At 39.9% G+C, this 16,066-nt stretch overlaps 1 protein-coding gene across 7 annotated transcripts in view; it reads left to right on the top strand.

Moving 5' to 3' along the window:
* The window catches only part of PDZD2 (PDZ domain containing 2), a 411,535-nt gene extending 405,261 nt beyond the window's left edge, over positions 1–6,274 (top strand). For all 7 annotated transcript variants that reach the window (XM_069555958.1, XM_069555955.1, XM_069555957.1 and 4 more), the window contains one exon: positions 3,440–6,274. In XM_069555958.1, the coding sequence (XP_069412059.1) occupies positions 3,440–3,621 (182 nt within the window). In that variant the 3' untranslated portion in view covers positions 3,622–6,274. The remainder of the gene's footprint in view (positions 1–3,439) is intronic.
* Positions 6,275–16,066: the final 9,792 nt, after the last annotated feature.

The raw sequence follows: 16,066 nt of genomic DNA, 5'->3' as shown, positions 1-16,066 counted from the left end.
GAGAATGAGGAATGCCAGATAAAGCAAAAGAAATATTCAGAGAAGTCATGACTGTTGAAAAACAATAGGAGTATTCAGGCATAAGAAAACCTAAAAAAGCACACAGCAAATTTGCAGCAACCAGACAGGCAGCACCAATGAAGAGGAAGACGATGAAATAATGAACGGACTGAGCCTAAAACAGCAAGATGGGGATGTTTAGGACACGCACAGTGAAGGGTAACTGTGATCAGTCACAGGACATGAAGCTTCTGCCGGCCAAGGAGCTCACCCCTCAATAAGGTGTTTTTGGCCTGTGAGCCGAAAGACCAGGGGCCAGATAAAGCAGCACCTAGGTGGAGACCGGGAGGCCAAGCCCAGGAATTTCACAGCATCTGCAGCACCAGAGTGGAAAAGCAGCCCCGGGAAAGAAGAGTGCCCCTGAGATCTCCTCGCAGAGCAAAGACCATGTCCCGGTATCTTCTTGGCCTCTGTCTAGCATCAGGCTAGAAATCCATGAACACTGTGTAAGTGGACAGAGAGAAAGGGAAAGATGCACCTGTTCCACAGACAAGTCTTGCCAGTGCTCTTGTGTACAAGCCTGCAGATTTATTCCTGGGAAAAGGCAGTCAAGGATTTCTGAATATTATATTGCTCCCTCCTCTTGAATCTTTCTGGAGACCGGTAAAGCTAGTTTCTTTATTCAGGCTTAGCACTCTACCCAAAGATTTTTTCTTACCTTTATTTTACTTAAAAATTGAATGGATACAGATTTTCTGTTTATCTTGGTTTCCTGTGCCTTTCAGTCCAGACACTAAAAGCAATACAGCAATATTCAATTTCTTACATCAATCTAATACAAAAAAATTCTTTGAGTAATAAATGAATTAATTATATTTCCCAAAAGCTCTCTTGAAGGTCAGGATTTTATTGATGAAAAAAATCAGTAAATAATTACTTGTAACCTCTTGTGTGAAGCAGCAGCCATCAAGGTAGAACATCATCACTATTACTGTCTGGGCTGCTTTACAAAAAAATTTTTTTGCTATATTTGGGCTGCTTTGAAAATGTTTCTCTTTTCATCATTTTACCAAGAATATCAGTAACACAATAAGACAGGATTAGAGGCATGAAGACTGGAAATACAGGAATGTAGTTTGTCATTATTGGCAAATTATATGTTCTTCCTTCCTCACTGGAAAAAAGCTAAGAGAATCAAATGTCAAACCAATATAAACAGTTCACCAAGATTGCAGAATTCACAATCAACATACAAAAAAGGCAACAGAATTTCCTGTATATCAACAATAACCACTGTTTTAAAATCCTAATAGAGAGGATTACATAAATATCATACAAAAACACACCATAAAAGTGTATAATTTATATTATACATATATATATTATACATATATATAAAATGTTTAACTTCTAAATGGCAAAAAGTTTCATAAAAATCTAAGCACCTAGAAGATATTTGCAATGTATTTACATCAACAAAAGGCTAATTCCAGAATATATAACTATAATTCAATGAGAAATACAAAAGGAAAATCTGGGTAAATGAAATGAACAGAAAATAGACAAAAGTTAAAATCTAAATGGTCAACAAATAAGAGGGAAGGATACTCAAACTAATATTAGTTATTGGGTGAAAATTATAACTACTAGGAATCATCTTTTTAAAATCAGGTTGGCCATAAATAAGAAATCTCATAATACGATGTGTTGGCAAGATGTAGGGAAAGGAGAACACTCATACTTTCTTGCAAAAGTATATATAATGGTACCTCTCTCTGGGGAAGAATTTGGCAGTGCTTGCTAAATTGGAAGCTATGAAACAGTTTAAATTTCTATCTGTAGCAAAATGATGAGTAAAATACATTACATCCATTAAAAAGGAAAACTATGCAGCGATTCAAGAAGCAAGTAGGATCTACATCCGTTAACGGGGACCAGCTCAAAAGCCGCGCTGAACGAGAGAAACAGCTAGATGTGCGTTCAGTACTGTAAGCCACCGACGCGCAGGAACAACTGAAAGGAACCTCGAAGTGTGCTCCACAAAAACTACCCGAGACGTTTTTGGGAAAAAAAGCATAAAACCCAAGACAACAGTGGTTTAAACAAGAAGGTTTACTTCTCTCTCGTGTGTAAGAAGTCCAGAAGCTGGCAAAACCTCTGGTGTGCACAGCACTGAGTGGTTCAAGGACTTCATCTGCATGGTCTCATGAGATCCGTGTAAAAACCTAGTGAGGGAACAAGATAGGTTAACACCATTTTGCAGATGAGAAAAATGAAATTTTAAGAAACCTTAACCTGCTTGAAGTCACAGACTTGAGACCAAACCAGTGTGACTGCCTACAGCCCCTAACTCACAGACTCCTGTTTTGATTGGTTGGAATCCCCATATCCTTAGACTCAGATGAACACCCAGAACCTGCCTGGGGCCTTTAGTTAATATTCCTAGAACAGGAAATATGCTGACACTGTGTTAATTGGGTCTGTTAGACATCAGTGCTTTAAGACTTCCAAAAATGTGTATCTTGAGAAAGCAATGATTAGGACTAACCCAGTCTCCTTGTTCTTTGTAAGCCTGGCATTGGTGAGGACTCATCTCTTTTCTGATAACAGTATCTGTCTGTCATTAACAACATAAAGTGTTTTGTTCTCGAGTGGGTTGCATTTGAACTTCCTTTCTTCCAGCTATATTTTTATTATTTTGTCAGTCTTTATAATAATCAACTATCTCAGATAATAACGATGATTGACAAAAAGATCTGCTCAGTATTTTGAGATCCAATTAAACATTTGAGAAAATTCTTTTCAAACTTAGGTATTTTTGTCTTTCAATGTCCTTTCTTCTGTGCATTTCTTCTTTAATATGATTGTTTCAAATGTTAATGTGCAAGAGTATATAGAAGGGGATGCAAGCCCTATCTTTTCCAAAGTTCATCAACTTGCCATAACATACACAGAGCTTCACGGAGAAATATGTTAAGCTTTGTTAAGTAAAATGTATCTCTGTGGGTCACTGATGAGTATATAATTCTCATTAATCCTCAGCATGTTGGATATATCAGCCAATATCTACTAACAAGTAAAAGCTGAACTTGTTTTTTATTGGTCTTTTGGATTTTTGATGGGTTGATTATTGATCTGGAGATCTTTAGCCCAGCTGAAGAGTAACCCCCATTCTATTTGTTGACTAAATACAATGAAAATATCTTCCCCTAGTCAGTTGATTATGTTTAGGGGAAGAGGGGTTACAGATTTGAATTTATGTGGTCACATTTCTTTTTCTGAGTATATGCTTTGTGTGTCTTAAGAAAAATTTCCTTCTCCTAAGATTAAAGGCAGCACATGGTTTAGAGATTTTTCTCGCTTAAGTTTTTAGTTTACTTGGAGATTATTCTAGATATTATGAAAGTTCCCAGCTATCATTCTGTATTTATTCTCACAGGTGGTGCAGCTGAGCAAGCAGGAACAATAGAAGCTGGAGATGAAATTCTTGCCATTAACGGGAAATCTCTAGTGGGGCTGATGCATTTCGATGCCTGGAATATCATGAAGGCTGTCCCAGAGGGACCTGTGCAGTTAGTAATTAGAAAGCACAGGAATTCTTCATGCAGCAAGCACTGGTAGTGACACTAACAGTGCTTGTTACTTTTTTTTTTAAACCTGGAATCTCCTTCTCTCAATTTCTTTCTTCGGCAAATCAGAATGACTTCTCTAAACAGTGAGTTCCTGAAACAACAGAGAAGCACTGGTGCGGGCAAGACTACCAAACTCCCCAGCGCTTTTGCTCACGCATGAAGCAGCAGCCATGGAGCTGAGCTCCTAAGCCTTCTGCCTGGATCACTTAGGCTGGGAGGGCCCACTTCGTCCCAGTGCCTGTCCCCTCCTGTCTGCCATGTTTCCTGATGGGGACACAAGATGTGGCATGCCCTTCTTTACTTGAAACATTTAGTGAGACCTCCAAATCCTTCCTCCCACCTCTCCCAACATAATCAGTCCTGGCAATTAGTGACCCAACTAACAAAGTCTGAGGGCAACACAACTGTCACAACTAAAAAGACTAGTTTTATATAATTTTGTAAGTAAATGACAGAATGCTTTTAGGCACATTCAGTGGAAGGAGCTAAGGGTCTGTTATCCTGAAAAGAAAAACATGACCCTTGAACAAACAAAATCAGTTATGACCTAATGGTTAGGTTGGCTCAGGAATTATCCAAAAATGAAAAAGCAAAATACAGAAAGTGGTATTTTTAGTGAGTATAATGTGCAACGTATGGCTGCATAGTTTAATCGGTGGTTACTGATCACCATGAAGTATTGATCATGATCTAAAGTGTACGTCGTAAGGCAATTTTACAGGAATGCAGTTTGGATAAACTGTACTAAATAGCCATGAACTTCGCTGCTTAGAATGAGCAGAAAGTTCCAGCTCTGAAAGCACCTTACATCCAGTTTGCAACTTGTCTTGAATAAATGCTGAAATTCAAGACTGGTCAATGAAAGAGCAGGCAAAAATACCATTGTCACTGAGTTTCCATTTTTATATTTTATGTACTCTCCAACCACTAATTTAAGCTAAATTTTTAGAAATCAATTATCTTTTTAGTATCCTTGGATTGTAATCCAAGTAGAGGAGCTTAAAATAATCCTTTAAGAGGACTTTTTTTTTTTTTTTTTTACTTTTTTCCCCCTTTCTCAATAAGCTTAAGAAATGTAACATTTCTAACCATTGGATCAATTTTCCTGACCTTGACCTGAGTATAATGACATAGCTCTGCAGTGACTGAAGTTTTTGCTCTTTTTGTTTTCCTGTTTTGCAAATTCTCTTTTGCCAAAAATGTTTCTCAGCAGAACACAGCTGTGACTCACACTTGCTTGTGACACTCATTCCAGCTCTCTTCCTTCTGAAGCACCAGCTTCTTTGTAGTAACTGTTTCCATTCGATGTTGCTGTTCCTGGTCACCAAAAGGGCCGGCCTCTCCTCGTACTGTACGTTTTCTTAACGATCCGGACCCTCATCAGCTTCATTTACTAAAATGTAATCAGAAGATGGAGAACGAGGGTGAGTCAGTCTTTCAAGGTAAAGGAGCAGAATTGAGTGGTCACAGGCCACATGCTCAGGTGGCACAAACCAGCTGAGTGCTGAGAATACGGGTGAAGCTGCATACCTGCATCCATGGTGACGCAAAGGTTTTCTGTGGGCGAGTTCTTTAATTAACCTATTTCTGAGTGACTGATCCCAGTAAACCTCTGTGGCGCTGGCCCAGGGAGGTTCTCAGATGGGATTGAGTTATGTGGCTGGTGTGAGCCCGGATTCCTCATTTTTAAACAGGTTATACAAAAGGGAATGTAGTTCACGAGTTTGCTAGAAAGACCTGATTAATTTAGCTTCTACTTTTCACTACTGCAGTTCCAGGTAGGATACTATAGGAAGTCAGTGCAAGGTGCATGCTAGATTGTTTTTAAGTCTCTGGGGTCAGTTTTGTGGCTTCTGCTTTCTTGCCTAAATGAGAGATGATTTGAAGTACACGCTGAAAATTTTTTGTCTCTACTCTTCTAGCTGTGCCTACATAGAAATGCACAGTCCATGTGACAGGAGCTTCTGAAGCAACAAAACAGTCTCTCCTTCTAAGAGTTCCTAACCCTTATAACTAAAAAGTGTGAGGGTAGCCCTCTGGTTCACTGAACCATATTCAAGTCATCAGCTATTTCTAGTGGACTTCGCCAGAAGGCTTCCCTTGGAATTCGACAGTTAGAATTTGAGGAAGCAAAAGCTAAACTCTGACCCTAAGATAGAAAGATATTTACTTGTTGTCAGTGTCCAAGGCATGACTTGTATTTCTAATTAGTCTAATAAATTCCCACACTTCCTGACGTGAACACTAATGGTATTGTCCTACTAAAACTTCCATTGTTTTGGTTTTTTTAGCTGGTCAGTCAGTCATCCAATAAGCTATGATGGTAACTTTGTTATAATGTGTATATCGTAGTTGCAAGGATATACCGTGAAGGTTGAAGTAAGTTGGGTTTCATTTCTATCCTCCCACACACAGTTCATTTAATTTTAGGGTTGACTTAATTGGCACCACACCTGTTGTATGATATTATACATTATCCTTTATTTATGTAAAATAAAATGCCTTATATATTATGAAAGAGTAAGTGCAATAATACAAAATAGCCTGTACATTTTTAAAATGTTGTCGCCAAGTTATGTAAATCCACATCTCTATAAACAACCTTTTTAAAGTAATTTTAAGAAAATAAACACTGTTTACTACTTGTTTGTGTTTTTAGTTCTGCATCTATAGAATAACATTTTACCACATGAAGATAAATACTGATGACCTGAATGGGTAAGAGGAACAGGCAAAAGAAGTCAAATCCCTCTTCTTCCATGGTCACACCTAGGATATGACACAAACTCAAATCCATTCCACCTCTGAAATCTATAAATCACACAGCTCACACCTTTACAACCTCCTGGAGCTTACTGCCCCCTTTCTCGTGGTACTGCTGCTTCAATTTCAACAGGTCTCTATTCCCTAGCGTGCATGCTCAGTCACTTCAGTTGTGACCAACTCTTTGTGACCCTATGGACTGTAGCCCGCCAGGCTCCTCTGTCCATGGGATTCTCCAGGTAAGAATACTGGAGTGCATTGCCACGCCCTCCTCCAGGGGATCTTCCTAACCCAGGGATCAAACCCAGGTCTCCTGCATTGCAGATAGATTCTTTACCAGTGAGCCACCAGGCAGGGAAGCGCCACCTGAGAGGCCCCTAATCCCTGAACAACTGTCAGTTTTTTCACCTTCAGAAAGCACTCCATCCTGCATTCCTTCTTCTCTGTTTGGACTAGACCCTATGGTAGAACACAACAGTCTCCATCCAGCTCATTAGGCACACAGCGCCTTCACTCAGGTTGATCCAGGATCCTTTCAACCAGCCAGCTTCTTGGTGCCTACATGTCAATTCCTAGAGAAAAATCTCACAACTGAACAGTATGATGCTGCTGCAAATTCAGGGTTTCCAGCCTCAACTGGATGCTATTTGCAGTTGTTTTTCCTTGTCGGTGTTTTCTCTCCTTCATAATGACTACATTATTCATTTTTCCTAAAAACCCTACCCATTTTCTACCTGCTCCCCGGAAATACTTGGGTGATCTAGGATCTTACTTCAGAGTGAAATTAAAAGCATCTACTTTATTTTAGGCTCTTTTGGTTTTCAGATGCAGACACCAAATTAGAGTAGCCCAAGGAAGCAGGCAAGATGGCATCTCACGGAAATCCCAGAATAGGCCTCAGCATATGACCTGGCCTCAGTGACGGGAGGAACTCGGGGGTCATGGGTCCTCACGCAGTGCCCCCACTGGTAGGGCTCCACTGCTGGGTGCAGACCCGCCTCTCCTTCCCCCACCAGCTGGCAGCTGTATCCTCAAGTCTTCACACCATTCATTTAGAAACTGATCAGTGCTATTTTGTAATCATTTTGGCCCCACTCTGTTTCACAGAACTGTGGAGGTACAGGCTCCCTGCTGCCTGTCCAATTTTCCATAGATCCTTGGAAGGAAAGGTTCTGATTGGCTCAGTCCACTGCTACACTTGGTTAGAGCTTTTTGCTGGGGGAGAGTTTTAATAAAATATAGAAATAGCCACAAACCCATTCTATGAAAGTCGAAGGCTACATACCATGCACAATAAAGGGAGACCAAAATGACAATGAAACGGGGTACAACTCTCTGAAGAAGAGAGGGTATGAAAGTTCTGAAGAAAGTAAAGAATGTCAACAAAGCCTTTAAGAAAGGGGCTAGATGGTGAGCCCCAGAAAGGTCAGAAAGCACCCAGAATTGAAGCCATTTCCACTCTGCACAATGGCAGGGAAGGAGAGGTTGAAGACGTTGAGTCTCATTTTGATTTTCCCAGGAACCCTGTGAGCCTCAGCGGGTCACAGGAGTAACGGGGGAGGAATGGTCTGCTCTCAGGGGAGCCCCTACCACACAGGTTCCTGCAAGGAAAGGGCTCAACTGATCCACTCAGCCTCTGCTCACCCAAGCCCATAAAAGCCACACCCTTCCTCTTGATCCCCTCAAAGCAGCTGAGGTAGATCTGAATAAAGATTAAAATCAGCCGGTGTCCAACTTTCTCATCCTAAGGGAGGAACTGAATGATGCTTAAACACAGAGCGCTGAAATACCCAACTACTGACCAAATGTCAGGCTTCAATAGAACCCTGCCTCCTCCATTAAACAGCCTCTTATGAAAGAACCAGGAAAGTTGGAGGGAGGGTGTTAAAACAGTATGCAATAGGCAGATTAAAGAATGTAATTTGGAGGATTACCTTGGGAGTCAGAAGAAAATTATAAACACAAACTGTTTTATATTCTCAATTCACTCAAAGAGAATGAGGCTACTAAGAAGCACAAGACCAAAAAAGAGAAGAAGATCAAATGGGATCCGGCAGAACTAAGTACATAAACTCAGAGCACCTTCACAAACCCAGAGTCATACAAGAAGCATCAAATCAACTTATAGAAATATAAGTCAGTGACACTAAAGGTGAATTTAACTTGAAAAATGCTTAGAATACAATGAAAATGGACCAAAAAATTTATAAATGTTAGCCAATAGAATCTAGTTATATAATAATATAATAAATAGATTTTAGTGATGTTAATTCAGGAATGCATGAATGATTTAAAATTAAGAAATTAATACACATAAACAGTTCTTATATCAGTAGGACACACACAAATCTTTTGAAAGACTTTTTTTAAAAAGTCTGCTTCAAACTCTTAATGGAAAACTCCAGAATCATCCCCATCAGAGTCAGGAATACACACAAAAAGATGTTCACTGTTGTTATTGAATAACAACATTCTAGGGCTCCCCAAGTAGCTCAAATGGTAGAGAATTTGCCTGCAATGTGGGAGACCTGGGTTCAATCCCTGGGTTGGGAAGATCCCCTGGAGAAGGGCATGCCAACGCACTTCAGTATTCTTGCCTGGAAAATTCCAGGGTCAGAGGAACCTGGTGGGCTACTGTCCATGGAGTCACAAAGAGTTGAACACAACTGAGCAACTAATACTATACTACTAACTACATTCTAGAGATACAAGCCAATACAGTTAGACAGTTTTTTAAGAGGTATAAATAGTAGGAACAAAAATACACAGTTTGCATAGATATATCTCAGTACATGTAAGCACAAACACATCAATTTAAAAACTATTAGAATTCAGCAAAATTGGCTACAAAAATCATCCAACAAAACATGACAAATAGCAAATGAAACAACTGACAAAGGATTAATTTCCAAAATATACAAGCAGCTCATACAACTCAATACCAGAAAAACAAACCAAATCAAAAAGTGGGGAAAAAACCTAAACAGACATTTCTCCAAAGAAAACATACAGATGGCTAACAAACATGAAAAGATGCTCAGTATCGCTCATTATTAGAAAAATGCAAATCAAAACTAACAATGAGATATCACCTCACACCAGTCAGAATGGCCATCAAAAAGTCTACAAACAATAAATGCTGGGGAGGGTGTGGATAAAAGGGAACCCTCTTGCACTTTTGGTGGAAATTTAAACTGATACAGCCACTATGGAAGATGGTATGGAGATTCCTTCAAAAACTAGGAATAAAACCACCATATGACCTAGCAACCCCACCCCAAGGCATATACCCTGAGGAAACCAAAATTGAAAATGACACATGTATCCCAATGTTCACTGCAGCACTATTTACAATCGCTAGAACATGGAAGCAACCTAGATGTCCATCAACAGATGAATGGATAAAGAAGCAGTGGTATATACACACAATGGAATATCAGTCATAAAAAGGAACACATGTGAGTCAGCTCTAATGAGGTGGATGAGCCTAGAGCCTATTATACAGAGTGAAGTCAGTCAGAAAGAGAAAGATAAATATTGGTAACACATATATATGAAATCTAGAAAGGTGTTACCAAAGAACTTATTTGCAGGGCAGCAATGGAGAAACAGACATAGAGAACAGACTTATGGACATGGGGGTGGGAGGGAGGAGGAGAGGGTGGGATGTATGGAGAGAGCAACATGGAAACTTAAATTACCATATGTAAAATAGATAGCCAATGGGAATTTGCTGTGTGTCTCAGGGAACTCAAACAGGGGCTCTGTACCAACCTAGGGAGTGGGACAGGGAGAGAGATGAGAGGGAGGTTCAAGAGGGAGGAGACAAACGTATACCTGTGGCTGATTCATGCTGGGGTTTGACAGAAAACAAAATTATGTAAAGCAGTTATCTTTTAATTTAAAAATAAAAAAGCATAATAACTTGGGCACTAGCCCTATTACATCACCATCAGAAAGCTACTATAATTAAAATAGTCTCCTCTTCCAAAGACAGCCAAACCACTGGGATAAAGACCATGTGCAAGGAAAGAACAGGACATGTGATAGTCCCAAGATACACACCCCAGCCCCGCACCCTTACCCTCAGAGGACCAGTTGGATAATGGCCCCTGAAACTTGACTAGTTTTTTCACTTTCAAAACTGATCAGCCTGGGATGTCCCTGGTGGTCCAGTGGCTAAGACTCCACACTCCCAATGCAGGGAGCCTTGTTTCGAACCCTGGCAAGGAAACTAGACCCCACATATGGCAACTAACAGTTTGTATGATGCAACTGAAGATCCCATGTGCTGTGCAAATAAATAAATTAAACTACAATTAAAAAAAAAATGATTAGCCAATGCCCCACACTGAGGAGAAACTACTGGGAACAGAATCAAAATTGAATAGAAAAAGAATATAGAGGAAAAAGAAGGTCCAGACAAAGGAGGGTAGAGTAGCAGAACCAGATCTCAGAAAGCAAGCTGCTGTGTTTCTTTAAGTTGAAAACAGAAGGAAGTCTAGACAAAACACAGAAAAGCTGTGCTGTCCTGCATCTCCCCTTTAAAATAGGGACAGTAAAATCATATAAAAATGGGTAATAGAAAATAATCTAGGTCAAATCCCATACAAAGTTATCATAAGAAAAGAAAAAGCATTAGGAGCAAATATAATCCCTACAGCTAAACAAAGTCACACGAGAAAGACATACCTAGGGAACCAATGAAAAATATCTCAAAATGAGTTAATACATCACGGAAATGACACAAAACATGAATGAAAGATATCAACAGAAATTAGAAAAATTCAGAAACTGGTTATTAAAACGGGAAAAAATTAATTTCAGAAAAGATCAGAACAATCATTCACAGTGAATAAATAAGATGTCTTAAGAGAAACAGAAGATTAAAAGGGTGAAACATTTAAAGGTTAAGTAATGAAGAACCCAAGCAGGGATTTCCCTGGTGGTCTGGTGGTTAAGACTCTGTGCTTCCAACGCAGGGGGCGCAGGTTTGATCCCTCATCAGGGAACTAAGATCCCATGTGTTACTCAGCCAAAAAATAAAAATAGAAATTAGAAAAAAAAAAAAAAAAAAAAAACCCCAAGCAAAAGGACCCAGAAAAAAGTAGCAATCTCCAAAGAAGAAAGCTAAACAAGAGAATAAAACAATTAATAAAACTTTAAGTTTCCTGAAATTGAGAATAAAACAAGATTTGACACTATGTATTGAAAGAACACGCCATGTACTTGCAAATACTGATCCAGAATAACCAACACTAAAACATACTGTAGTAATATTACCAGCAAAATATCAAGGGGAAAAAATCCTGTGGGCTCTAGGCAAAAAGAACAAGACATTCATGAGAGAAAAAGAAAATCATGTTATAACCAGACACTGACAATGATGCTTTGTGCCAAAAAGAACATACTTAGGATACAAAAAAAAAAAAAGTGACTCAACCATTTTATCCAAACAAAGTGACTTTCAAATAAAAGGCTACAGAAAAACTGTCATTAGCATACAAAAACCCAGAGTATACTATTCTCACAAGCCCTTCCAGAAGAAACTACCAACAAATGGGCAACACAAGCAAGATGACTGGATAGACGACATAAGGAATGGTGGTGAGCATTAAGCGTGTATTTACTTGAAGACTTAAGAGTTAAAAGGGAGGGATTAGTGTATATAATGACAATGTTCTTACAGAACAGATACAGCATAACTACAAAACGTGGAGGCACTGAACTGTACACTTAAGTATGACTGAAATGGTACATTTTATGCTACGGGTATTTTACCACAATAAAAAAGGAAAACATAAAGTTGCCCGCAAGTTCACACTGATATTTGTGATTGAAAATTCAGTTCAGTTCAGTTACTCAGTCTGTCTGACTCTTTGCGACCCCATGAACTGCAGTACACCAGGCCTCCCTATCCATCACCAAATCCCAGAGTCCACCCAAACCCATGTCCATTGAGTCGGTGATGCCATCCAACCATCTCCTCTGTCATCCCCTTCTCCTCTTGCCCTCAAATCTTTCCCAGGATCAGGGTCTTTTCGAGTGAGTCAGCTCTTTGCATCAGCTGGCAAAAGTATTGGAGTATCAGCTTCAACATCAGTCGTTCCAGTGAACACCCAGGACTGATCTTCTTTAGAATGGACTGGTTGGATCTCCCTGCAGTCTAAGGGACTCTCAAGAGTCTTCTCCAATACCACAGTTCAAAAGCATCATTTGATGAATTTAGAGCTACAAGGGTTTTCTATCTTCCATCCTAAAGCTACAGCTCTACTTTTCCATATCAAGAATCCTACAATACTTTTCATCAAGGAAAATGATGATGATAAAAACTTGTTTATCTCCATATTTGGGATACTTAAAACTAATTCTTCAAGAAAACCTTTTGGAGATTGCTTTGGAACAAATTATTCTGAAAATTGGTAAATAAAATGTAGAAATTCTCTTACTTCTCCTTTATGAACTGTACTAAAAACTACTCTAGGAAAGATGAAGTTTCTCTTTATAGAAATATTATTCTAGCTAATAAACAAATGATAACAATTAAAGTACTTCCATATGTAACCCCATGGTTGCATAAATCCCAGGGTCTAAGAACTGAACAGCAAGGTTGCTTTCCACAAAGAGAGATATCATGTGCTTCCTGTTGAAAAGGACACACCACCACCATTGAAACAGATGCCTACACAAAACAGCCGGAATCTGATAGAGCCTCAGACGTTAAGGCTTAATCCTTGGGAAGTACACAAGTCAATATAACACATCAAATTATACACTGTGGATACAATCAGCAAAATCCAAACACAAGAACAAGGGATCCAATTTCATCAACAAATATTCCACAAAGAAAAAAATAAGAGAGGAAAGAACCTATAGATTGAGAAAAACTAAAAAGGACACATAAAATGAAAACTGAAACAGGACAAAATTATTAGATGATGCATGCTGGGCTGGGGTAGAGAATACTCTTGGGAGTTAGTTTAGTTGCTCAGTCATGTCCAACTCTTTGCGACCCCATGGACTGCAGCAAGCCAGGCCTCCCTGTCCATCACCAACTCCCAGAGCTCCCTGAAACTCATATCCATTGAGTTGGTCATGCCATCCAACCATCTCATCCTGTCATCCCCTTCTCCTCCTGCCTTCAGTCTTTCCCAGCATCAGGGTCTTTTCCAATTAGTCAGTTTTTCCCATCAGGTGGCCAATTGGACTTTCAGCTTCAGCACCAGTCCTTCCAATGAATGTTCAGGACTAACTTCCTTTACGATTGACTAGTTTGATCTCCTTGAAGTCCAAGGGACTCTCAAGAGTCTTTTCCAAGACCACAGCTCAAAAGCATCAATTCTTCGGCACTCAGTTTTCTTTATAGTCCAACTCTCACATCCATACATGACTACTGGAAAAACCGTATCTTTGACTAGATGGACCTTTGTCAGCAAAGTAATGTCTCTGCTTTTTAATATGCTCCCTAGGTTGGTTGTAACTTTCCTTCCAAGGAGTTCAGTTCAGTTGCTCAGTCATGTCCGACTCTTTGCGACCCCATGAACCACAGCACGCTAGGCCTCCCTGTCCATCACCAACTCCCAGAGTCCACCCAAACCCATGTCCATTGTGTCGGTGATGCCATCACAAGAGTCTTCTCCAACACCACAGTTCAAAAGCATCAATTCTTCGGCACTCAGCTTGCTTTAAATAGTCCAATTCTCACATCCATACATGACCATTGAAAAAACCATAGCCTTGACTAGATGGATCTTTGTTGGCAAAGTAATGTCTCTGCTTTTTAATATGCTGTCTAGGTTGGTCATAACTTTCCTTCCAAGGAGTAAGCATCTTTTAATTTCATGGCTGCAGTCACCCTCTGCAGTGATTTTGGAGCCCAAGTAAATAAAGTCTCACTGTTTCCATTGTTTCCCCATCTATTTGCCATGAAGTGATGGGACCAGATGCCATGCTCTTTGTTTTTTGAATGTTGAGTTTTAAGCCAGCTTTTTCACTGTCCTCTTTCATCAAGAGGCTCTTTAGTTACTCTTCACTTTCTGCCGTAAGTGTGGTGTCATCTGTTATTGATATTTCTCCCACAATCTTGAATCCAGCCTGTACTTCATCCAGCCCGGCATTCCTCATGTTGTACTCTGCATTTAAGTTAAATAAACAGGGTGACAATACACATCCTTGACGTACTCCTTTCCCGATTAGAAATCAGTCTATTGTTCCATGTCTAGATCTGTTGCTTCTTGACCTGCATACAGATTTCTAAGGTGGTCTGGTATTCCCATCTCTTGAAGACACAGTTTGTTGTTATCTACACAGTCAAAGGTTTTGGCATAATTAATAAAGCAGAAGTAGATGTTTTTTTTTGGAACTCTCTTGCGTTTTCAATGATCCAACGGATGTTGGCAATTTGATCTCTGGTTCCTCTGTGTTTTCTAAAACCAGCTTGAACATACAGAAGTTCACGGGTCACATACTGTGAAGCCTCACTTGGAGAATTTTGAGCATTACTTTGCTAGTGTGTGAGATGAGTGCAATTGTGTGGTAGTCTGAATATTCTTTGGCACTGCCCTTCTTTGGGATTGGAATGAAAACTGACTGTTTCCAAATTTGCTATCAAAACGTGGTCCACTGGAAAAGGGAATGGCCAACCCCTTCAGTATTCTTGCCTTGAGAACCCCATCAATAGTATGAAAAGGCAAAAAGAAAGGACACTGAAAGGTGAACTCCCCAGGTCGGGAGGTGCTCAACATGCTACTGGAGAAGCCTGGAAAAATAACTCCAGAAAGAATGCAGAGGCGGAGCCAAAACGAAAATGCCCAGTTGTGGATGTGCCTGGTGATGGGAGTAAAGTCCAATGTATAAAGAACAACACTGGATAGGAACCTGGAATGTTAGGTCCATGAATCAAGGTAAATTCAGTTCAGTTCAGTTCAGTCGCTCAGTCATGTCCAACTCTTTGCGAGAGTAAAAGAGTAAATTACAAGTGGTCAAACAGGAGATGGCAAGAGTGAACACTGACATTTTAGGAATCAGTGAACTAAAATGGACTGGAATGCGTGAATTTAATTCAGATGACCATTGTATCTAGTGGCTCAGACGGTAAAGCGTCTGTCTATAATGTGGGAGACCCGGGTTTGATCCCTGGGTTGGGAAGATCCCCTGGAGAAGGAAATGGCAATCCACTCCAGGACTATTGCCTGGAAAATCCCATGGACAGAGGAGCCTAGCAGGCTACAGTCCATGAGGTCGCAAAGAGTCGGACACAGCTGAGCAACTTCACTATATCACTACTGTGGGCAAGAATTCCTTAGAAGAAATGGAGTAGCCCTCATAGTCAACAAGAGTCCAAAATGTAGTACCTGGGTGCAATCTCAAAAATGACAGAATGATCTATGTTCATTTCCAAGGCAAACCATTCAGTATCACAGTAATCTAAGTCTATGTCCCAACCAGTAACGCTGAAGAAGCTCAAGGTGAATGGTTCTATGAAGTGCTAGGGGTCAGGGAGGCTGTAATTGAGAGGAAGCCTTGAACAGCGTCTGGAGAGCTGGCAAGGTTCTATCTCCTGGCTACAGGGATGGTTGCAAACACACTGCCTTAAAATAATCCATTAGCCTATACATTTGTTTATGACATTTTTCATATATAATTTAATCATGAAATTAAATGTTTACCTA

Source organism: Ovis canadensis, chromosome 16 (assembly GCF_042477335.2).
Source record: "Ovis canadensis isolate MfBH-ARS-UI-01 breed Bighorn chromosome 16, ARS-UI_OviCan_v2, whole genome shotgun sequence".
In the NCBI taxonomy this organism is placed as follows: domain Eukaryota; kingdom Metazoa; phylum Chordata; class Mammalia; order Artiodactyla; family Bovidae; genus Ovis; species Ovis canadensis.
Note: the sequence above shows the minus strand (reverse complement) of the source record. Positions and strands in the feature narration are given on the sequence as shown.